The 25,194-nt window shown below is 46.8% G+C and overlaps 1 protein-coding gene across 1 annotated transcript in view; it reads right to left on the bottom strand.

Annotated features, from left to right (window-relative positions):
- LOC115476308 (RNA-binding protein Raly-like) overlaps positions 1-25,194 on the bottom strand; it is a 99,938-nt gene that overhangs the window by 51,833 nt on the left and 22,911 nt on the right. Inside the window, exons 2-3 of the mRNA XM_030212605.1 lie at positions 11,278-11,542; positions 2,486-2,558 (exon numbers count right to left, since the gene is read on the bottom strand). Of these exons, the coding sequence (XP_030068465.1) occupies positions 2,486-2,558; positions 11,278-11,533 (329 nt within the window). The 5' untranslated portion in view covers positions 11,534-11,542. The remainder of the gene's footprint in view (positions 1-2,485; positions 2,559-11,277; positions 11,543-25,194) is intronic.

The following is a 25,194-nucleotide window of genomic DNA, read 5'->3' on the forward strand; positions in this document are numbered from 1 at the left end:
GGCCGCTGTCGTGGACAGGATGCTGGACTCGATGGACCCTTGGTCTTTTCCCAGTGTGGCATTACTTATGTACTTTTGGGGTACCGATGCAGGTTTGTGTAATGACTTAGGCCCGCCTAAGTACCGCTATAACATTGACGCAAAACATGCCCCATTGTGGTGCTTACTTCTTGGCACCAAGTTATTTATTTATTTGTAGCATTTGTATCCCACATTTTCCCACCTATTTGCAGGCTCAATGTGGCTTACATAGTACCGTATCAGCGATCACTGCTGCCTCCTCCGACGTCTCTCTGTTCTTCCTGGGCCCGCTCTCCTCTGACGTAGATAACTAACGTCAGAGGAGGGCGGGCCCAGGAAGAAGAGAGAGACGTCGGAGCAGGCAACTGTGATCGCCGATCAGCTGTTCCATCCCTTGCAGCGCCTTCACACAGAGGTGAGAGGCGCTGCGCGGGCCGGTAAAGCGGAGGGGGGGTCCGGTAGAGGGGGGGGAGCGGTGGCGATGAGCTCAGGGGGCGGGGCATGGGGGCGGAGGATGCTGGGAGGCGGAGCTATGGGAGAAGGAGTACAGAGAGAGACAGGAAGGGAGGGGGGCCCGGCGCTGCAAAAGTTTTGATTTTTATGAGTTTTTATTTCATACAGGGAGAAGCGGGGAGCAGCGGCAACCTCAGGGGGGGGGGGGTGGGTGGGGGCAAGGGCAAGGCCATCCATAGAGGATGCTCCTGACGTGCACCCTTGCCCCCTCCCAGTCCTTTTTTAATTTTGTATCCGTTTCATTAGTATTGTATGCAGAGGGAAGCGGGGAGCCACATGTTTGTGTTGTTTATTTTGTTTTTCCAACGTGCCAGCTTGGAATTTTAAGGTGCAGGGGGAAGCGAGGAGATGACAGCTCAGGCCTTTACGACTGCTCTGACCATACGTTTAATATGTCGCGGTAAATGATTCGGTGTAATCTTCGGTATTGTTAGTGCATCCCGAATCGCCCACATTACAATGGTAGTTACTCTTTTGTATTCCGTTTTCGTTAGCTGCTTGCTTCGTCGGAAAAAGGCCTTTAATGCATGCAAGGGTTAGGAATTTCCTTCGTTAAAGGGTTGTTAGAGGGTCGTTAAGGTTTAGTGCATTTGGCCCTCTGTCTCCAAGAACATCACTGCCATTGAAGGGCTTTTTGTGCAGACTTTACGTACACATATTCTTACTACAAACCATTTCCATGCAAAATGTCTCCTTTATGCAAGTCAGTGCCGTACAAATTATACCCTTATCTCACACAGGGAGGCAGTTTTACTCTTAGATTAATTATTCCCAGGACCGGCCTAAGGGTATCCGAAGCCCTAGGCCAGGAGTGGGCATCCGTGGTTCTCGAGGGCCACAACTCAGTTGGGTGTTCAGGATTTCCATAATGAATATGTTGAGATTTATTTGCATGTGCTGCGTCCATTGTATGCAAATGGATCTCATGTATATTAATTATGGAAATTTGGGGTGGAGGATTTGAGGTGCTGGAGAGTGTGGGGGGCTATGGGACACTAGGAAAAGTTTGCAGGAGGAGTAGGGGGTGAGGGTCAGGCTTAATGTTTTTAAACGTCTCCCTTCCTGTCAGGGTGTGGGGGCCAGTCCCAGCTCAAACATTTTACTCTCAATGCAGAATTTTTGTTTCTGTCAGTTTTAACACTGAGATAATCTGTATATTCTTAGTTTACTGCATGGGGAGTAAAAGTTTTTTTTAGTACATGGATGTTTAGTACAGAGACCTAATACACTGCTTTACTGCATTGAGCCTGGAAATAGGACTGAAGTTTCAGAGTTAGTCCCAGGGGCATAGCCAGACAACAGATTTTGGGTGGGCCTAGGCAAGAAGTAGGTGGGCACCAGGTGTTCTGCCCCCCCCCCCCTCCCAACCACCACCAAAAAATATCTCAGCTGGTGGGAAAACGCTTCTTTCCACCTTGGCCGTCTGTAGCAAGCATGCGCTGAAAACTGAGCATGTGCAGGTGCCAGTATTGTGGAGAGTAGCGTTTTCATTACCATCAGGAGGAAGTCTTCAGCTGGCTGAGCTTGGGATCCCCACCAGCTACCGCTAAACGTGTGCTACTGTTGGGTGGGCCCTGGCCCACCCAGGCCCACCTGTGGCTACGCCACTGGTTAGTCCTATAATTAAGTCTGAACACAAAGGGAATTTTTCTACCTGTAATCATGTAATTGGAACAGGGAGCAGGAACTGAATGCTCACTAGGCCCTCCTTGCTCGGCTAAAGCCATCTTTTTCTTCCTAGCAGAGCAAGGCCCTGCTGGGACCACTCCAGTTTCAAAGACCCTTAGAGCAGAAGAGTCAGCAATACCTGAACAGATTTTGCAAGTGCACAAGTGAAAATGCAATTCATTATAACATCATATATTTAATACTGTGTGTCATATCCTGGACCCCCGTGAGGACCTGCCCCATTTTATCCCTACGTCAGGGATCGGAAGATTTGGAGACCTACCTGTACAAGGCAGAGGCGGCTCTCTTTAATCCTTTCGGCCTGTGGGGTTTGGGTTCTCCAGCCATGTTGATGTCTGTGATTAATAAAAACCTCAGATTAATGGCGGTCGATTAAAAGCCCATCGCACAGCTTGGTTTGGAACGTGTGACCTCTTATCTGGGGCAGGTGGTAGTCTCAAAACATGCTTCCATTATCCTCACAATACTAATGCCCCAGTCCTGGGAGGGGATGCAGACCTGTATTAATCAAGCTTGTTTTTGCCAGCAATCATTGTTTCTTTTAGCCAGTGCACATTTTCTAGCGAAAAAGGTGCCGGTACTCAAATGCCAGGCCACCCTTCAGGGGTGGGGTGATCACTGAGGGACCCACCCCATAATAGCCAGGCCCCCTGCAACCAGTCACAGAATCTATAACAAGAATTGGTGTGTAAGGCCTGAGCTCTTTCATTAAAACTTGGAGACCATGGGTCAATTTTAGCAGACAATGGAAAAGGTGCCGGTACTCAGTACCCCCAAGTACCCCCTCAAAAAAGCCCTGCTTTTAGTGCTGTAAGTGGAGGCAGGAGGCTCGTGCTGAGCCTGGCATGGGTGTGCTAAAGCAGCCCGAATATCCGTGTGTCTCTTGTTATCTTCAACAGCTGGGACACCATTACATTGTATCGTGAATCAAACTACAATACATTCATAAGGCAAAAAATGTAATCTCCACTCCCCCTAAGGTCCCCTTCCTCATCCATGGCTGCCTTTCACCACTGCAGAGAGAGGCCGAAACCAAATCAGTGGCTGAAATTCTATTTATTTATTCATTTGATTCAGATTTGCTTGCTACACCACTCTTCAATTTCATATCAGAATGGTTTACAGAAAAGTTTCAGTCTGCTAAGAGATATCTAACAAAGACAGTTCACAAAAATGAGAAACTGAGGCATAATAGGAATGGGAATGAATAGCACAATTATCATCCAAATGATTGTTAACAGCAGTTACACCCAAGGGTAAGAACATTTGCTGCTCCGGTTTCGGCTGAAAGTGAAGCCGAAACCTACACTGGCCACTAACGTTCAAGGAATAGCCTAACAGTTAGTGCAGAGTGGACTAAAAACCAGGGGAACTGGGTTCAATGCCCACTGCAGCCCCTGGTGATACTGCTCAAGTCACTTAACCCTCTATAGCCCAAGGTACAAAACAAAATATCAGAGTTTTTTTATACTACTGTTATTCCAAAGGATTACAATTTATAAAAGAAACTCAAAAAATCAGGCGAGAATAAAAATCACATTAACAAAATTTAAAAAGAGCAAGATTGTGAGCCCACTGGAGTAGAGAAAGTACCTGCATATAATGTGTACAGCACTGTGTACGTCTAGTAGCGCTATAGAAATGATTACTAGCCCAGTGGAGGACCTACCATTAGGCCAGCTGAGGCAGGGGCCTCAGGCGGCACTCTTTCGAGGCAGCATCGCCCCCTTCCTTCTCTCCCCTTCACCAAAATTACCTTTTTCTTTTCTTTTCTTGTTTTTCAAAAGAAGGCGGCAGCAAAGACTCCCATACGCAGCCCCTTCTTTCTACTTTGAGGAAACAGGAAATGATGTCAGAAAGGCGGGCCGCCCGCAGTAGAGAGAAGGGGCTGGGACCGGCGAGAGGGCAGCTTATGGGAGTCGCTGCTGCTGCCTTCTTTAGAAAAACAAAAAAGAAAAGGTCATTTTGGGGAAGGAAGGGTGGAGGTCGGGGCCACGGTGGAGTTGGAGGCAGAGGAGCTATGGCAGCAGCTCATTTCTTGCCTCAGGTGAAAGATTGCCTTGGGCCGCCCCTGCTAGTAAGAGCAGGTGACAGAACACATACACACTTCATTTCACCCAGGAGTATGACCTCTAAAATTGCTCTAAAATTGTACCATTAGTCATCTGTGGAAATGTCAGATTACGTTGTGTTATTGTTCATTAACCACAAATCGGTTAATTTTCCTTCGATATACCTTTTAAGGAATTATCGCAAGGAGATTTTAGGTCTGTCAAATTCTGAGACTACCCAGCTGAGTAACCGCTGTTATTTGCCGGTTAAGGAAAAGGAAACAGTTGGCCAACAGGTGGATCAATCAGAAGCCTCAGGTGTTGACCTGACAGCTTTCTTGGAGGATAATCCTGGACGTTATTATTACTCATTCCACTCTTTTGGCTACATTTGTTAATGAGAATGATAAATTGCTTGTTTTGAAAACTTATTTCCTTAAGAAAGAAGAAAGGTTTTCTGGGGATAACCTTAATGTGTTTCCTGATGTCTCCAGGGCAACCCAGCTGAGACGAAAGGCTTCTTAAAGTCTGAAACCTTGTGCGATTACTGCGGGTGCTTTCTTTTTCCTCAAATGTATAACCACCTACCAAGGGAAGGAGTCTATTTTTAGGAGTCTTTATAATTGTAAGATTTTCTGAAGCGTCATGATAAGTGATTGAAGTAGATAGCAGTTAAGTAAGTTATGATGGTGCTGTTTATTAAGGATATTTTCTTGGTTTTCTTATGATTATTTTTGTTATGGTAAACCTCCTTTCATTTGATGTGGGTCAGTGGGATAATATTTATGTTAGGTTATCTTGTGATGTTTCCTTACATTTCCCTTTTCTTTTTTCTATGTGAATGGAAATTAATTTGAACATTTTTTCAAGTAGAAAAAAAAAACCAACCAAACAAAACACAAATCAGTGTCCCTAAGCTGATCCACCTAATGTCAGTCCTAGTAAATAATCTAACGCATAATTGGCTTTATTGTAAAACTGTATGATAACTTATTAAAATCAGCCCAATAATAATCCTCAGCGGTTACCCTGTAATTACACGCTCTCATTAGTTTTTCTACGCATGGGGGTACAATATTGTAAATCTCTACTGGGCTAAGGTGCAGTTTTCCTAGTGATGGGAGGGGAGCTCCCTATTGTAAGGGACACACTGTTTGTGTGTTGTTGGAAAGTGTGTGTGAGGTACCACTGCTGCCCGTGTGGGGTTTATTCTGTGGTGAAGCCAAGTGTGCGTGGACAATGGTTCACTGCTTCTGCTCATCCTGGAGGTACTTCTATAGCCATGCACATGTAGGGTTTTAAACAATCAGCGAGGTATTTATTTATTTAGGAGTGCCAGTATGTAAAGCATCAAATTTTAAAAAGTGACCTAAAGCCCATAGCTAGCCAATAACAGAGTTAAATTGATCAAACCTTCCTTCCCTACTAAAAGATGCACCACTGTATTTTGAATTAATTGTAGCCTTCTCAAATCCTTTGGAAGATCTCAAGATAATGCATTATCTATTTATTTAATTTAGATTTTTTGCTCACACCTTTTCAGTAGTAGCTCAAGGTGAGTTACATTCAGGTACTCTGGATATTTCTCTGGATTGCAAGACCAGTGCTCTAACAACTAGGCCACTCCTCTGCTTGTTATACTTTAGGGTTCTACATGGAATGTTGCTACTGTTTGAGGTTCTGAATGGAATCTTTATTTATTTATTTTGATTTTTGCTCACACCTTTCAGTGGTAGCTCAAGGTGAGTTACCTTCAGGTACTCTGGATATTTCTCTGTCCCAGGAGGGCTCACAATCTAAGTTTGTACCTGAGGCAATGGAGGGTTAAGTGACTTGGCCAAGATCACAAGGAGCAGCAGTGGGATTTGAACTGGCCACCTCTGGATTTCAAGACCGGTGCTCTAATCACTAGGCCACTCCTCCACTCCACTATGGTACACTCCATTACAGTAATCAAATATGTTACTAAAGAAAATACACAAGAGTCGCTGTATCGTGCCTTCTCACAAACAGAAGAATACTTTAGAGCATGTATAAATTTGCAAAAGAAGTAGAAGTCACATCTGATATATTATTTATATACTAGTAAAAAAGGCCCGTTTCTGACACAAATGAAATGGGCGCTAGCAAGGTTTTCCTCGGAGTGTGTATGTTTGAGAGAGTATGTGTGAGAGAGAGAGAGAGTGACTGTGCGAGTGTGTGTGTGACAGAGAGACAGTGAGACTGGGTGCAAGTGTGTGTGAGAATGAGAGTATGTGCCAGGGTCCCCCCTCCCTCCCAGTTCCAGGGTCGTTCCCTCCCCCGGTCTGTCTCCCAGTTGCAGGGGGGTCTCCCCCTCCCTTCCTTCCTCCCTTTTTCCCAGTTGCAGGGTCCCCCCTCCCTCCCAGTTGCAGGGTCTGTCTGTCTCCCCCCTCCTTTTGTCCTCCATGTTTTAAGGCACTGTCTATCCAGTTGAAATAGCTTTAGACTTGTTTCAGATGGAACAACAATTTTAAAATGCCAGTGTGAAGCAGCAGCTCTTAGGTTTGCTTGGTTTTGAGTGTATACCAATGACGGCTGCGTAGGGGAGTGGAAACAGAGATTAATCAATGGGCTTCCTTGCTTACTGTAGACTTGCGTTGCTCACTTCCACTCCTGTGCATTAATCATCCTGCAGCATCTCACAGGTTTGCTTCGATTGTTTTGAGTGAATGGGGATGACGGTGCTGGAGTCGGACCCGCTGCTCTGTCCCTCCCCCCTCTTCCGAGTCAACAGTGGACCCCGACGGCTGCCCTGAGCCCTCACCTGCTTCCTCCACATTGGACAGTCACCGCAGGCGCTCTCCTTCCTCTTCTTCCTCTCCGACAGTCCGAATCCGGACTTGGAGAGGAGAGGGAGGGCGGCAGCGTTTTTTTGATGGCGGTTACTGCGCACGGGTGCTTCAGGATGTTTACAGCCAGTCTCGAGCGATTCCTAGGCAGGGGGAGGAGTAGGGAAACACGCTCCCGCTCCTTGTGTTTCCCTACTCCTCCTCCTGCCTGGCTCGCTGTTTGCTGCTGGCTGGGTCGTGGTTTGTTGCTGTGCGTCCCGCTGGTGACGTCACCCGAGGCGCAACCAATCAGTGGGATTCGTGACGTCATTTTGATCTACGGCACCTAGCAGACCACGGTGGAAGCCAGGATGCCAGGCAGCTTCAGAACATTGGAGGTGAGAATTATTATATAGGATTTATTGAGATTCATTATTCACCTTTATAAAGAGATTCATAATTCAGCGTCCAATAAAACTCCCAAATTATACACACTGGCTTGTGAGTGAAGCTGAAGCCATAAGACCACTTTGTAAACAACTCAACCGCACTGATCCAGGCTTCCCAGGATTTAGTTTCAAGCCATTCATCTTAAGCCAGTCGCACAGTCCCACCAGATGTGTTCAGATTCAAGATTTCTTTTTTTTTTGAGAAATCTTTCAATGAACGTTCTTAGAATGTAATCACTGCCTGTTCTAACAGGACTACAACAGAGTGTAACTCAGGAAAACAATGACACCCACTCTATTACCCTTCACCGCTCCCCCCTATGAAAAAAAAATTGTCACTTCCCTTACTATCATTCTCCCTTTTCCTTCACCTCCCGTTTTCTTTCTCTCTCTCCTTTCTTGTTTTTTTTTTTTATATATAGTATGAGTTTATTGTAAACCACTGAGATGGATCTCTATAATCAGCATATCAATAAAAACTAGAAACTTGAAGACTGCAGATCATTGATTGACCTTTAATGCCACCTATCGCCAGTGGCATAAATACTACCCAAGTGGCCCCAGCCATGTAGAAGGGGACCCCAACGAAGCTGACTTGCAACTGCTCCAGATCCTTTGAAGTAGAAGCCCCTGACTCTGAGGACCCGTCAAAACTTTTGCTTGAGAGCCTCTAATATGAACTTCGGCCACTTCCTGCAGCTGAATATCACGGGTTCATCACTGGCAAAACCATACGGCTCAGGTAAAGATGGCAAGCCGAGGGGATAAAATGGAACTCCTGGGGATCCCACCCCTCAATTTCCTGGTCTTGCCCTAATATTGTCCCAAATTACAGACTGAATCCCATTTTCCAAAACGAGCAAAAACCATCCAGATCTCAGTCAATGATACCAAATAACTTCTTCAACCTTTGCCAAAGTCACAAGTTAGCAGGGTGAGCATTTTCTTTGCAACGTGATTTGAGATGCATGTAAGTTCTGTTTCTGTTCCTCCTTTTTGTCCATGTGTATTGTCTCATCCTCCAACTGCTTAGATTTCTCCATGTATCTCTAATGTTGTGTGCGTGGAGAGCTATCGTGTGATGGCAAATTTATCTTTTTCTTTTTTTTTTTACTTATTTATTGGTTTTAATAATCATTTTATGAAGAGAATCACCCAAGGTGGTGTATAATCTATTCCTGAAGTGGTCATACATAGTATTGAACATGTGGAAGGGCATTTTCAAAAGAACATCCGAGTCAGAATTGGGACGTCGTACTCATAACGTCCAAAAAAAACATCGATCTCACAGCCATTTTTGATCAGGCCTTTGTCTATAACTGCAGGCAAAATTAAGGCACATATTGTTGAAAAAAATTTTTCTGGTCAAATAACTCATAGATTGGATGTGAATTTGTTAAAAAAAATGAAAATAATTTATAATTAAAGGGTAAAATGAGTTAAATTTAAAAGCCATTATAGACCAGGGAAGAGGCAAGGCGAGCTAAGAGTTGATCTGGCTCTTATGAAATGAGTCGTCACTGAGGTCTATGACTTCCCATGCTAAAAAATCTGCCTTAATTAGAATTTTGGATCTGGAAGCATTAGATGCTGGGTTATATGAGACTATCTATTCTCTGCCCCTGACACACCCACTCTCCCCAAAATTACTGCATGCATAGCGTGTGCAGATGGCAAAACTAACTCTGAATGCTTTCGTACATCTTGCATTAGGCCATTTTCCCTGCATTACACGTGTGTTAACACCTAACGCAACACAGTATAAAGGCCCCAAAGGTCCCTTTAAGAAAATGTCTCTTTCAGCTCTTTAAAGTTTGGATTCTTGGGAGCCCTTTTACTAAGCCGTGTAGGTGCCTATTAGGCTTATTTTTGTGGAGAGGTGTGGTAGCCGTGTTAGTCCTCTCTTAAGGTTATCAATAGAAATCAAACTTGCCCTTCTTCCTCAGATCGGAAATAAGCAAATCTGATGAAGAAGGGCAACCTTCGAAAGCTAATAAAGAAATGTATTAAGTTATGTCCAATAAAAAAGGTATCATCTTATTTTCTTTTCCATGTTTTATTTTGTTTGATTTCTATTGATAGGCTTATTTTTGAAAGAGAAGGGCGCCCATCTTTTGACACAAATCGGGAGATGGGCGTCCTTCTCCCAGAGTCGCCCAAATCGGCATAATCGAAAGCCAATTTTGGGAGTCCTCAACTGCTTTCCGTCGCAGGGACGACCAAAGTTCCCAGGGGCGTGTCAGAAGCATAGCGAAGGCGGGACTGAGGTGTGTCTAACACATGGGCGTCCTCAACCGATAATGGAAAAAAGAAGGGCGTCCCTGACGAGCACTTGGACGACTTTACTTGGTCCATTTTTTTCTTACGACCAAGCCTCAAAAAGGTGCCCAAACTGACCAGATGACCACCGGAGGGAATCAGGGATGACCTCCACTTACTCCCCCAGTGGTCACCAACCCCCTCCCACCCTCAAAAAACCCTTTAAAAATATTTTTTGTCAGCCTCTATGCCAGCCTCAAATGTCATACCCAGCTCCCTGACAGCAGTGTGCAGGTCCTTGGAGTAGTTTTAGTGGGTGCACTGCACTTCAGGCAGGCGGACCCAGGCCCATCCCCCACCCCACCTGTTACACTTGTGATGGTAAATGTGAGCCCTTCAAAACCCACCAGAAACCCACTGTACCCACATGTATGTGCCCCCCTTCACCCCTTAGGGCCATGGTAGTGTTGTACAGTTGTGGGGAGTGGGTTTTGGGGGGTTCAGCACACAAGGTAAGGGAGCTATGCACCTGGGAGCAATTTATGAAGTCCACTGCAGTGCCCCCTAGGGTGCCCGTTTGGTGTCTTGGCATGTCAGGGGGATCAGTGCACTATGAATGCTGGCTCCTCCCACGACCAAATGGCTTGCATTTGGTCGTTTCTGAGAGGGGCGTCCTCGGTTTCCATTATGGCCGAAAATCAGGGACGACAATCTCTAAGGTCGACCTAAATTTTGCGATTTGGGCGTCCCCGCCTGTATTATCGAAATGAAAGATGGCCGCCCATCTTGTTTTGATAATATGGGTTTCCCCGCCCCTTCGCCAGGACGTCCTGCGAGGACGTCCTCAGGAAAACTTGGGCACCCCTTTCAATTATGCCCCTCTCTGTGTGCCCAACACGCGCCAAATTGGAGTTACTGCCTAGTTACTGCGTGGCCCTTGCGGTAATTTCAATTTTGGTGCGCATCTACTACACGCATCTGATGCGCGGCAGCTATGCGCATCAAGTGGCATTTGACATGCGTAGACCATTATGGCCCGGTTACCGCATGAGACTTTACTGCTAGGTCAATGGCTTGCAGTAAAGTCTCAGACCCAAAATGGACACGTGGCAAATTTTCATTTTGCCGCACGTCCGTTTTCAGCAAAAAAAGGCATTTTTTGTAGGTGCACTAAAAAATAATTCTGCGTGCGCCTAAAACACATATCTACACTACCACGACCATTGTTTTAGCACACCTTAGTAAAAGGACCCCTTGGTTAGGCTATCACGGGCTTTGCTCCATCTGCCTCCCCTCCCTGCCCCCTTTTTTCAGTTTTTACAAATTCTTTGTGTACTCTCTGGGGCTGGCAAACTAGAGCACCACCGCCAATAGACTCTGATTTACATATGGATTACTTTTATCTGGGACGTGGGAGGCAATTTTCAATCAAACCCTTACCAAACTGCAATGGTTCCTGATGCGTTTTGTTAGAATACAGAAAGAAAATATGGGGATCATCCTTACCTAATGTCTGTCCAGCAAGTACTCGTCCATTCTCCCCTAGTACAGCTGCCCGTGCATGTCTCTCGTTTAAGTACTGCACAAATGCGTAGCCCTTGTGGACCGAGCAGCCAACCACTCTGCCGTATTTAGAGAAGATGGTCTCCACATCTGACTTTTTTACGATTGCTGTGTTGAGATTGCCGATGAAAACTCTGGAGTTGATGGACTTGGGATCGTTTTTGTTTGTGATATTACTCGTCTGCACTTTCAACGACATGTTGACCACCTTTACGAATAGAAACGAAGAAGACAGTTACTATTTCACTTGTACTGGAATTAACAAATGTGGAATGCACTACCAAAGACTGTGAAAACGATTTACAACCATCTTAACTTCAGAAGATCATTAAAGACTTACCTGTTTTGCAAGGCCTATCCCACTGACCCTACTTAAATGCTTCAACTCTGCAACACAACATAACCTTAGATCATATTGGACATTATATATTCCTTATTATCGTTGACCCTTATTGTACCTTATACCCTAACCTTACCTGACCCCTATTTCAATCTATATTTGTTTACCCCTACCGGACTTGGCGTTCGCCTTTACAGTATTTTGTAAGCCACATTGAGCCTGCTAATGGGTGGGAAAATGTGGGATACAAATGTTACAAATAAATAAATAAATAAATAAACTATTTCAAACTAGAAATATCAATACAAAGATACAAGAAATTGTGACAGTATCATTTTTATTTATTTATTTATTTGTTGCATTTGTATCCCACATTTCCCCACCATTTGCAGGCTCAATGTGGCTTACATAATGCCGTAATGGCGATCGCCATTTCCGGAATGAGAAATACAAAATGGTTCTTAAGTGACAGAGTAGATTAAGCAATCAAGTGTAGCGAGTTCATTTCTGGCATGAGAAATAGAGTGGTATCGCTATAGAGTTCATGAGTGACAGGGAACGGTAAGCAATCAAGTGTAGAGAGTTCGTTTCTGTAATGAGAAGTAGAGTGGTATAACGATAAAGTTCATTAGTGCCAAAGTACAGTTAAGCAATCCAGTGTCGAGAGTTCGGTTTTGTCCCGTTCTGGTATGGGTTTCGTTTTCTGGTAATTAGGATGGATCATTGTGGTATGCCTTTTCGAACAAGTTGGTTTGTAATAACTTTCGGAAGTTTGTTAGGTTGTGTATTGTTTTGATGGCAGTCGGCAGGGCATTCCATAGTTGCGTGCTTATGTAGGAGAAGCTGGATGCATATGTTGATTTATATTTTAGTCCTTTGCAGCTGGGGTAGTGAAGATTCAGGAACCAGTTCCTCATCCCGAGAAAGCTGGGATGGGGTGTGAAGGGCAATTCATACCTGTGCTCCTGTGAAGCACGTGCATTTCTATAAGGGCGTGTGTAAGGGTGATAAGGGGAAATTCTATAAAAGGGATGAGCCTTATATAGAAAAGCTCTTAGGCATGGATTCTGTGCCTAACTTTTGGGTGCTGGACTTACTTACCCCTGATGAAACCAGATGTAAATGCTAGTGCCCAAGATAGGCCAAATTCTGTAATTCCGTGGGCAACTTTTGGGAATGCTCGACATGCCCCTGAACATGCCCCCTTTTCAGATACACGCTAGAAAAGTTGGGCACCAATCCTCATAGAATAGCACACAGCCAGATGTGCGTACAACTTCTAATCAAAGCCAATTAGCTATCATAATTAGTTGATAGCACCCAATTATTGCTAGTTAAGGGCTCATTAATCAATTTGCACCCCAATTTGGCACACAATTTTGAGTGCGATATATAGAATCTGGGGGATAAGCACATAAGTGCAAGGGGGTGTTCCTATGGGTGGAGCATAATGGGACATGGGCGTGTCTTCCACATATATGCTCAACTTGCCGTACTGAGGCATGTTGATTTACCTATGCCATTGAACAATATTTAGGGGGCTTATTCTAGTACTCTATAAGAGAATCTGACGCACCAAAATCTGTAGAACTGCCACCATAGTGTATGTTCCTGTCACGTCTGTGGCCATGACCACCCTCATACTTACCCTGTTTCTGGGAGTCAGTGGCTGTGCTGGCTTCTGCTTGTCTCTGTGTCTGTCTCTGTCTTAGTTTCTCTCTGGCTCTGTGTGCTGATTGCCTTACTGGACCTCACCTGTGTGGGCTATGCCTCTTCCAAGATGGCTGCCGACTCCTCTTTGCCAGTATCCAAGATGGCTCCCGCTTGTCCTTCCTGTGGGCTGACTTCTTTGAGTGTCAAGCCTCTGTTTGGAGGCAAGGCGATTGCTGCAGCTGTGCCTCTGGTGTTGAAGGGCTTTATTAATCACTTAGAGACTGCAGCCCTTGCCTTTGCATTGCCAATGCTTCCGCAGTGCCTTAGGTCCCGAGGTTAGTGTGCTGTTTGCACAGTTAGCTTTCCTTGGCTTTTTCTGTGGGTTTCCAGCCCTTCTGTGTTTATTGCTCTGTGGGTTTCCAGCCCTTCTGTGTTTATTGCTCTGTGGGTTTCCAGCCCTTCTGTGTCCATTGCTCTGTGGGTTTCCAGCCCTTCTGTGACCATTGAACCTGCCTACTGCCGGAACCCGGACCGCTGGATCCTGACTCCGGTTATACCTGTTGCTGGTTCCAGTTCTGGTTTTCCTGTAAGCCCTACCGGCTGCTCGAACCTGAGGGCTCAACCCTCGGGGAAAGGCAGCTAAGCGTAGGGAAGCCTACTCCAGTGTGTTCCGGTCCGGTGCGTTCCAGTCCCGAGTGTTCCAGTGCAGGACTCCAGTCCGGGGTTCCAGTCCAGCCTTGTCTCTTCTCTGCTCCGAAGGTGATCTTGCCTGCCACTGCCGCTCCTCGGCCGTGGTCCAAGGACTCACGTACCCAGGGTTCCCGGGGAAGAAGCCTGACAGAATGCCAAGGTCCTCGAGAACACGACAGTTCCTTCCCTCTGCCCCCAGTAGCTGCATCTCAAGTCCTAGGATCACTGACAACTGAGGCTGCTCAGTTCCAACCCTCCTTCCCTTCTCCCTTTCCACCTTCACAGGCTGCCCACTGAGAAAGGACTTGGGGGGGGGGGGGGGGAGTCGGGGCCAGCAATAAACACTGGTGCCCAGAGCAAAAATATTTACAACTTTGGCTATGAGATTTCCAGTTTTTGTTCACAAACTGCCATCAGATTAGGCCAGTTCTTGAATGCAGTACTCAGTACACCACTGAGTGCCACTGGACTTTTATCTCATAAGATAATGAATTTCTTCCTTCTTCAGAGCAGCTGCCGCAAAGTGGCTGCTTCAGAAGTATTTTGTTTCCACATTACCCTTATTTATGAAGTCTTTTACTAGGAAGTGCACAAGATAAACGCTGCAGTCCTTTGTAATTATTTTCAGGCTTTCTTCAGTTTCTTCTACATTTCTTCTTACCTGGAACATTTGCAGCATAATCTGTGACAAAGCTGTGTACTAGGCATTTGAACATTTGTTTTTTCACAGTTTGTTACAGCTTTTCTGATACTTCTTTTAAGTATTCAGTGGTTTGTGCATTTTCTGATGCATCAGCTTTCCAGGAAGAAAGATTCTCCTTTCTTCTGTTATATAAACACAGAAGATTGTAGCATTATGGATATTCCTCTGCCTATCAGGATTTAATTGAACAGTTTTCTTCTCTGGATTCTCATAGACTTTCTACAGCAATTTTTCTGAACTCTGCTCCAATGAGTGGGCTGTAGGTTTATGTTTATTTTCAAATCTGGAAAATGAAACTGTACATTGATTATTTTATATCTATATCTATATTTGTTTTTTGATTAAATAGATTGACTCAAATCAAATGATCATTCAGAACTATCATGTCTACTGCCGCAGTTAGGAGACATTAAGTGCAATGGTAAACAGATGAATTTTTAAATTAGCTTTGAATTGTCTATAAGACAATTGAGTAGAGATTTAATGGCAAATTGTTCCAGAGAGAGGGAACCCAGGAAAAAATCCACTGCTTCTTGTTGACTGTACACTGGTCATGCAAGGTTCAACATTAGGAGTTACGGACCAAGAAAGGGATCTGGGTGTCGTTGTCGATAACACACTGAAACCTTCTGCTCAGTGTGCTGCTGCGGCTAAGAAAGCGAATAGAATGTTGGATATTATTAGGAAAGGTATGGAAAACAGGTGTGAGGATGTTATAATGCCGTTGTATCGCTCCATGGTGCGACCGCACCTTGAGTATTGTGTTCAATTCTGGTCGCCGCATCTCAAGAAAGGTATAGTAGAATTGGAAAAGGTGCAGCGAAGGGCGACTAAAATGATAGCGGGGATGGGACGACTTCCCTATGAAGAAAGACTAAGGAGGCTAGGGCTATACAGCTTGGAGAAGAGACGGCTGAGGGGAGACATGATAGAGGTATATAAAATAATGAGTGGAGTGGAACAGGTGGATGTGAAGCGTCTGTTCACGCTTTCCAAAAATACTAAGACTAGGGGGCATGCGATGAAACTACAGTGTAGTAAATTTAAAACAAATCGGAGAAAAATTTTCTTCACCCAACGTGTAATTAAACTCTGGAATTCGTTGCCGGAGAAAGTGGTGAAGGCGGTTAGCTTAGCAGAGTTTAAAAAGGGGTTGGACGGTTTCCTAAAGGACAAGTCCATAAACCGCTACTAAACGGACTTGGAAAACTCCAAAATTCCAGGAATAACATGTATAGAATGTTTGTACGTTTGGGAAGCTTGCCAGGTGCCCTTGGCCTGGATTGGCCGCTGTCGTGGACAGGATGCTGGGCTCGATGGACCCTTGGTCTTTTCCCAGTGTGGCATTACTTATGTACTTACTAGCCGTTAAGCCCGTAAAAACGGGCGGGTATTGGAATGTTTTTTTTCCCCAAGGCCCCCCTCCCGTTGCAGCTGCAAAGCCCCTGCCATCCTCCTTCCCTGCCAGCTCCAAGGCCCCCTCTGTCCCTCCCTCCCAGCTCCAAGGCTCCAGTCCTCCCCCCTTCCCAGCTGCAAGGCCCCCTGCCCTCCCTCCCTCCCAGTTCCAAGGCCCTCCCCCCCAGCTCCAGCCCCTTCCCTCCCTCCCAGTTCCAAGGCCCCCTGCTCTCCCTCACAACTGTAAGGGGCCCCATTCCCTCACAACTGTAAGGGCCCCCCTGCCCTCCCTCCCAGCTCCAAGGCTCCAGTCCTCCCCCCTTCCCAGCTGCAAGGCCCCCTGCCTGCCCGCCCTCCCTCCCAGTTCCAAGGCCCCAGGCCCTCCCCCCAGCTCCCAAGGCCCCCTGCCCTCCCTCCCTCCCAGTTCCAAGGCCCCAGGCCCTCCCCCCCAGCTCCCAAGGCCCCAGGCCCTCCCCCCCAGCTCCCAAGGCCCCCTGCCCTCCCGCCCTCCCAGTTCCAAGGCCCCCTGCTCTCCCTCACAACTGTAACAGCCCCCCTGCCCTCCAGCTCCAAGGCTCCAGTCCTCCCCCCTTCTCAGCTGCAAGGCCCCCCGCCCTCCCTCCCTCCCTCCCAGTTCCAAGGCCCCAGGCCCCCCCAGCTCCCTCCCTCCCAGTTCCAAGGCCCCCTGCTCTCCCTCACAACTGTAAGGGCCCCCCTGCCCTCCCTCCCAGCTCCAAGGCTCCAGTCCTCCCCCCTTCCCAGCTGCAAGTCCCCCCGCCCTCCCTCCCACCCAGTTCCAAGGCCCAGGCCCCCCCAGCCCAGGCCCCCCCAGCTCCCAAGGCCCCCTTCCCTCCCTCCCAGTTCCAAGGCCCCAGGCCCCCACAGCTCCCCAGGCCCCCTTCCTTCCCTCCCTCCCTCCCAGCTCCAAGGCCCCCCTCCTTCTGAGACGTCCCATGTCCCCTCCCCCCCCCAAGGTAGCCGCTACCGCCCCCCCCCCCACGCCGGAGTCGCCACCACCCCCCCCTTCACCCGGCCCGGGCCCTCTCTTCGTTATTCAACTTACAGCAGCGCCGAAACAGCAGCAAGCAGTAGCTCCCGTTGGCCTTCCTTCACTGCCTGTGCCTCGCCCTCGTGTGACGTCACGTCGGCGAGGGCGGGGCACAGGCAGGGAAGGAAGGCCGACGGGAGCTGAAGCTGAGCTGCTTGCTGCTGTTTCGGCGCTGCTGTAAGTTCAATAACGGAGAGGGCCCGGGCCGGGTGAAGGGGGGGTGGTGGCGACTCCGGGGGTGGGGGGGCGGTAGCGGCTACCTTGGGGGGGGGGGAGCGGTAGCGACGTCAGCGGTTCCCTCCCTCCCCTTCAGCGCAGTTTCCCTCTCTGTCCCGCCCCCCTTCCCCGTCATCACGTCTTGACGCGGGGGCGGGACAGAGAGGGAAGTCTCTACTGCGCATTTGCAGGTGAGTCGGTCACTTGCCATTTATAGGTTTGATGTCCTCTACTTGGCTCACTTTTATTACATAGAGCAGTGATTTAACCTATTGTGATGTCATAGTGGCTCATTCCACCAATAAGAGCCAACCTCATTAGTGATGTCACAATGGCTTGATTGTATAGAATGTTTGTACGTTTGGGAAGCTTGCCAGGTGCCCTTGGCCTGGATTGGCTGCTGTTGTGGACAGGATGCTGGGCTCGATGGACCCTTGGTCTTTTCCCAGTATGGCATTACTTATGTACTTATGTACTATATAAAGTGTTTGGTTTATGCCAGTAAAGTCTGTTCACAACTATTTGTTGCGCAATTAAACCTAGCAATTTTTTTCAATTACACCCTGCTGTAATCTACTGGTGTTTATTACAAACTTTGTTTAGTTTACTAAGAGGAATTTAAGGTGTAGTAAAAGTCAGGCTTAGTTTACTGCAGAGGTGAGTAACCTGTGGTATATCCCAGTACTGTAGGTTAGTCACTCCCCTGGTATGTGAATAACTCTGCAGGTTGCACTATTCACGCTGTCCAGGAGTATCCGGCTGCTATTCTGTGGCCCGGTGCCCCTGGACTACCTCTTAAAGGGGCCTGCACAGTCAAAGGCAAATTTTCCCCTTCCTTCTGATGCTCCCACATCATGACCCATGTAGCCTCTAGACACTGATGCTATGTTCACATAAGCTGGGTTGGGGGGGGGGGGGGGCTATGGGAGGATAAGGAGTATTTGTGAGATTGGGAGCTCCTCGGGTGGGGGATGAAATTGAGAGAGGCCTGGGAGGAAGGGAGTGATTTACATTTGAGTTTTTGGTTCCTTTAAGATACAGCCTCTCAGTACGTAAGAACTATTACTTCGTAATGAGTCAATCTAGTTATATAACTTAATACCTCCCTGAAAAAGTAACTTCATATAATACTGTCATATTCAACTTTATAACAAATTACTTTGAAAATATGTATTCAAAGTGATAAGATTTAACTATGCCACCTCTTGCTATGTTCTCTCTCACATTCTCAACACAAAACCATACATACTCATACTAACCATTCACACATCTTACCAACATATGCCCAACGCTAAATTATGTCTCACTCTTACTACTGAAGTAATAACATTCAACTAAATGTGACAAGGACCCAATCTGCCAGCATATAATATTCCTTTACAAATCTACACCATAGTTTTTGCTATTCAAATGGGACGTCCAAGTTGTGATTTGGACGTCCTTGCAAAATGGCAAAATCAAAGGGCGGGGAAACCCGTATTTTTGAAACAAGATGGACGTCCATCTTTTGTTTCGAAAATACCGTCAGGGACGTCCAAATCCTTAAATTTGGACGTCCCTAGATTTGGTCGTCCCTAGACATGGACGTTTTGACTTTCGGTGATTTTCGAAACCAAAGATGTCCATGTCAAAAACGGCCAAATGCAAGCCATTTGGTTGTGGGAGGAGCCAGCATTTCTAGTGCACTGGTTCCCCTGACATGCCAGGACAAAATCCGGGCACCCTAGGGGGCACTGCATTGGACTTCATAAATTGCTCCCAGGTACATAGCTTCCTTACCTTGTGTGCTGAGCCCCCCCAAGCCCCCCACAAAACCCACTACCCACAACTGTACACCACTACCATAGCGCTTACAGGTGAAGGGGGGCACCTAGATGTGGGTACAGTGGGTTTTTGGTGGGTTTTGGAGGGCTCACTGTTTCCTCCACAAATGTAACAGGTAGGGGGGGGGATGGGCCTTGGTCCGCCTGTCTGAAGTGCACTGCAGTACCCACTAAAATTGCACCAGGGACCTGCATGCTGCTGTTTATTTATTGCACTTGTATCCCACATTTTCCCACCTATCTGAGGCTGGCATGACATATTTTCAAAGATGTTTTTTGAGGGTGGGAGGGGGTTAGTGACCACTGGGGGAGTAACGGGAGGTCATCCCCGATTCTCTCCGGTGGTCATCTGATCATTTCGGGCACCTTTTTGTGCCTTAGTCATAAGAAAAACAGGTCCGGGTGAAAACGTCCAAGTGTTCGTCAGGAACGTCCTTTTTTTTTCGATTATGGGTCAAGGATGTCCAAGTGCTAGGCACGCCCAAGTCCCGCCTTTGCTATGCCTCTGTACGCCCCCTTGAACTTTGGCCATCCTTGCGACGGAGCGCAGTTGGAGATGTCCTAAATCAGGTTTTGATTATACCGATTTGGACGTCCCTGGGAGAAGAACATCCATCTTTCCATTTATGTCGAAAGATGGACGTCCTTCTCTTTCGAAAATGAGCCCCATTGAGTTTGACGCCAGATTTATATTAATATGTAAACCGTTTTTGTTTACATATCACTGATATCACGCAGCTAGGTTTAAAAGCCTTGGCGTTGTTTCCATCTGCGCCATCTTTGTGTAATCAGCGATCACGATCACGTTTGCCTTTTCGGTTTGAGGTCTTGTATGGATTGTATTTGGTGCCCTTCCTGAGGCAGCTATCAACCGGGCGAAACAAGGCGCACTTGTCGAAGGGTGACACGGGATGGTGTCATGAAATTTCGCTGAAATAAGATCATCTCTCCGGACATACTATCAATAGCCCACTTCTGCTGGCCACTACAGCCCTGAGCTAAGTACCACGAGACTTTTCGAATTACAAACATTTGTATATCATTCTGGGGTTGGAAGTTTCAAGCGGCATTGTAAGTTGGAGGCATGATATTAGTTTGTGTATACGGAGGAATCCTTTAAGTCATTAATTGTTACTACTACTACTACTACTTAACATTTCTAGAGCGCTACTAGGGTTACGCAGCGCTGTACAGTTTAACAAAGAAGGACAGTCCCTGCTCGAAGGAGCTTACAATCTAAAGGACGAAATGTCAAGTTAGGGCAGTCTAGATTTCCTGAATAGAGGTATGGTGGTTAGGTGTTGAAGGCGACATTGAAGAGATGGGCTTTGAGTAAGGATTTGAAGATGGGCAGGGAGGGGGCCTGGCGAATGGTCTCAGGGAGTTTATTCCAAGCATGGGGTGATGCGAGGCAGAAAGGGGGGAGCCTGGAGTTGACGGTGGTGGAGAAGGGTACTGAAAGGAGGGATTGTTGATCTGTGTTTAGCTTTCCCGGGGCTTTTCCCGGTTTTTCAGTTTTGAGGGTAAGGTGTCTCACTTTGTTGATTAATATTATTAGTGCAGGAGAAGGAGAGTTTTTATACCACTCGTTTTTCTCATTTATATATGAGTTTTTGCGTGTGGTTTTTTTAATCTCTTACCCCTCACTGGTACCAATGATAGTACTTTACTCCTGACTAAAATAGTGGATGTTTCAATACTTTTAGTATTTTCCCTATTAGGAGCTTTGAGGTTCCCTGTTGGTTAATTTTGAAAGTAAGGATTTCAGAGGTTTAATCCTACAATTACAAAGAGAGACACCTGCAAAACTTTCTAATACGTAGAATTTACATTGAACTAGTCTGAATATCCCTGTTTAAATTTAGAGTGTTTCTAACATGTGTAACTAGAAGTCCTGCACCAGATTGATCTGCTCATGGCCCTCCCATTTCTGTGCCCCCTTTTCCAATTCACAAGTAAAATTTAGGCACGGAGTCTCCTGATTGTATAATTACGCTAGTAACTAAAAGTCCGCTGCGATCCACCCTCCCATTTCCGTTCTCCCTTTTCTGACTCATGTATAAAATTTAGGTGTGAATCCCATCCCTAAGTTTACATGCTAATTGAATCTAATTGGTGCCAGTAATTGGTGCTAATTGGCTTGTTATTCAATTAAATTGCTCATAAATTTGCATGCACATTTTTTAGAGCTTTTTATAGAATTAGGGAGTAAATAACAGAAAAGAAATTGCTCTGCTGTCGTAGTGTTTCGTCTGTGATCCATTTTATTTGCTCTCCTTAGCGTTTAGGATCTGTGTAAGAGTTGCTGTTCAGGGACTCTTTGCTGAAGATTAAAGCTCAATTTCCTCAAACAAGCATGGCTTAAAATAAACCGAGAGTGCTTTGCTTCATTTTTAATGCACCTTGCTTGATAGGAACAAAATAAGCCTGGGTCATAAAATATATTTTATTATCCTTGAGGCGACAGTATTTTCCACTGGAGGCAGAAGTAAACGAAAACCGAGCATGTCATTTCACGCCAGTGCTTTTCCAGATGTGCTAATAATGAACTATTTCGTTTGTGTAGAATCTTGTTTTTATAAAGAAATCCTGCACAATTTACATGATGATTGGACCTGATTCATCAAAGGGGTTTCCCCACAGATTTCCCCTTGCCTTTTGTTAAGTTGGGCCCTGAACATATATTACAGGGATAATTTAATAAAGCATTTTCCATGTGCAAAGAATATTTTGAATGTAGAAAATAGCTCTTATAAAATACCATAAATAGATACAGGCCCATAAGAGCATGTGGACTTGCATGATCTCTCAGTAGGTGTTCCTGGGGCAAAATTGCAATATACACACATATGCCCAGATTCCCTATAGGGAAAGGGAAATGGGACTCGATATATACTGCCTTTCTGTGGTTTTTGCAACTACATTCAAAGTGCTTTACATAGAGGGGCATAATCGAAAGGGGCACCCAAGTTTTCCTGAGGACGTCCTCTCAGGATGTCCTGGTGAAGGGGCGGGGAAACCCGTATTATCAAAACAAGATGGGCGTCCATCTTTCGTTTCGATAATACGGTTGGGGATGCCCAAATCTTAACATTTAGGTTGTCCCTAGAGATGGTCGTCCTTAGACTTGGTTGTTTCTGATTTTTGGCGATAATGGAAACTAAGGACGCCCATCTCAGAAACAACCAAATGCAAGCCCTTTGTGGGAGGAGCCAGCATTCATAGTACACTGGTCCTCCTGACATGCCAGGACACCAACCAGGCATCCTAGGGGGTACTGCAGTGGACTTCATAAATTGCTCCCAGGTGCATAGTTCCCTTACCTTGTGTGCTGAGCCCCCCAAAACCCAGTCCCCACAACTGTACACCACTACCATAGCCCTTATGGGTGAAGGGGGGCACCTACATGAGGGTACAGTGGGTTTCTGGTGGGGTTTGAAGGGCTCACATTTACCACCACAAGTGTAACAGGTGGGGGGGGGATGGGCCTGGGTCCGCCTGCCTGAAGTGCACTGCACCCACTAAAACTGCTCCAGGGACCTGCATACTGCTGTCATGGAGCTGGGTATGACATTTGAGGCTGTCAAAAAATATTTTTAAAAGATTTTTTTAGGGTGGGAGGCGGTTAGGGAACACTGGGGGAGTAAGGGGAGGTCATCTCTGATTCCCTCCAGTGGTTATCTGGTCAGTTTGGGCACTTTTTCACGGCTTGGTCGTAACAAAAAACGGACCAGGTAAAGTCGCCCAAGTGCTCATCAGGGACGCCCTTTTTTTTCCATTATGGGTCGAGGACACCCATGTGTTAGGCACGCCCCAGTCCCGCCTTCGCTATGCCTCCGACATGCATTCAGGAACTTTGGTTGTCCCTGCGATTAAGCCGATTTGGGCAACTCTGGGAGAAGGATGCCATCTCCCGATTTGTGTCGAAAGATGGGTGTCCTTCTCTTTCAAAAATAAGCCTGATAGTATATACAGGTCCTTATTTGTACCTGGGGCAATTGAGGGTTAAGTGACTTGCCCAGAGTCGCAAGGAGCTGTAGTGGAAATTGAACCCAGTTCCCCAGGATCAAAGTCTGCTACACTAACCACTAGGCTACTCCTCCACTAGCAACATTCCATATAGAATCTCAAATAGTAGCAACATTCTATGTAGAATCTCAGATAGGGAAAGGGAGATGGGACTTGATATACTGCCTTTCTGTGGTTTTTGCAACTACATTCAAAGCGCTTTACACAGTGGCGTAGGAAAGGCAGGGTGGTGGGGGCAGTCCGCCCCAGGTGCACGCTGCTGGAGGTTACTTCCTGTTCCGGGGCAGAGGAAGCAAGGAGCCAGTGGAGCCGACAGGCGCGCGGCTGCTCTCTGCACCCTCCAGCAGCCAAGAATGCACCTGGGGGGAGGCTTGATGTGCCGGGGAGGGGGGTATCATTGCGCTGGGGGGGGGGGGCTTGATGCGCCGGGGATGGGGGGCATCATTGCGCTGGGGGGGGTGTCATGCTGCACTCTGGGGGGACGGATGCTGCTGCACCCGGGGGGGGGGGGGTGGTGTGTGTGCAGCGGCGATCCGCCCCGGGTGGCAGCCGACCTAGGATCGCCACTGGCTTTACACAGTATATTCAGGTACTTATTTGTACCTGAGATGATGGAGGGTTAAGTCCGCTGCACTAACCACTAGGCTACTCCTCCACTAGGAACATTCCATGTAGAAGCCTGCCCTTGCAGATCACCAATGTGGCCGCGCAGGCTTCTGCTTCTGTGAGTCTGACGTCCTGAAACAGAAGCCTGCGCAGCCTTCTACATGTGAGTCTGCTCGTACGTGGCCGCGTTGCTGATCTGCAAGGGCAGGCTTCTACATGGAATGTTTCTAGTGGAATAGCAACATTCCATGTAGAATCTCCAATAGTAGCAACAGTGGAGGACTTTGGTCCTGGGGTCCCACTTCAGGCACAGGCAGCTCCTTGTGACTCTGGGCAAGTCACTTAACCCTCCATTGCCCCATGTAAGCCGCATTGAGCCTGCCATGAGTGGGAAAGCGCAGGGTACAAATGTAACAAAAATAAAATAGATACTATTGGAGATTCTACATGGAATGTTGCTACTATTGGAGATTCTACATGGAATGTTGCTATTCCACTAGCGACATTCCATGTAGAAGGCTGCGCAGTCTTCTGTTTCTGTGAGTCTGACGTCCTGCACGTCAGAGACTCACAGAAGCAGAAGCCTGCGCGGCCACATTGGTGATCTGCAAGGGCCGACTTCTACATGGAATGTTGCTACTATTGGAGATTCTACATGGAATGCTGCTATTCCACTAGCAACATTCCATGTAGAAGGCTGCACAGGCTTCTGTTTCTGTGAGTCTGACGTCCTGCACGTACGTGCAGGACGTCAGACTCACAGAAGCAGAAGCCTGCACGGCCACATTGGTGATCTGCAAGGGCCGACTTCTACATGGAATGTTGCTACTATTGGAGATTCTACATGGAATGCTGCTATTCCACTAGCAACATTCCATGTAGAAGGCTGCGCAGGCTTCTGTTTCTGTGAGTGACGTCCTGCACGTACGTATGTGCAGGACCTCAGACTCACAGAAGCAGAAGCCTGCGCGGCCACATTGGTGATCTGCAAGGGCCGACTTCTACATGGAATGTTGCTAGTGGAATAGCAACATTCCATGTAGAATCTCAAATAGTAGCAACAGTGGAGGAGTGGCCTAGTGGTTAGGGTGGTGGACTTTGGTCCTGAGGAACTGAGTTGGATTCCCACTTCAGGCACAGGCAGCTCCTTGTGACTCTGGGCAAGTCACTTAACCCTCCATTGCCCCATGTAAGCCGCATTGAGCCTGCCATGAGTGGGAAAGCGCGGGGTACAAATGTAACCAAAAAATAAAATTATTCATGGAGAATATCTATCTTTTCATGGGAGATTACCTTGAAACAGTGTCTTTACGCGAAACATGGATCTATGTCAAGGTAACATCTGGTCTCCAGCATT

Source organism: Microcaecilia unicolor, chromosome 8 (assembly GCF_901765095.1).
Source record: "Microcaecilia unicolor chromosome 8, aMicUni1.1, whole genome shotgun sequence".
Classification (NCBI taxonomy): Eukaryota; Metazoa; Chordata; class Amphibia; order Gymnophiona; family Siphonopidae; genus Microcaecilia; species Microcaecilia unicolor.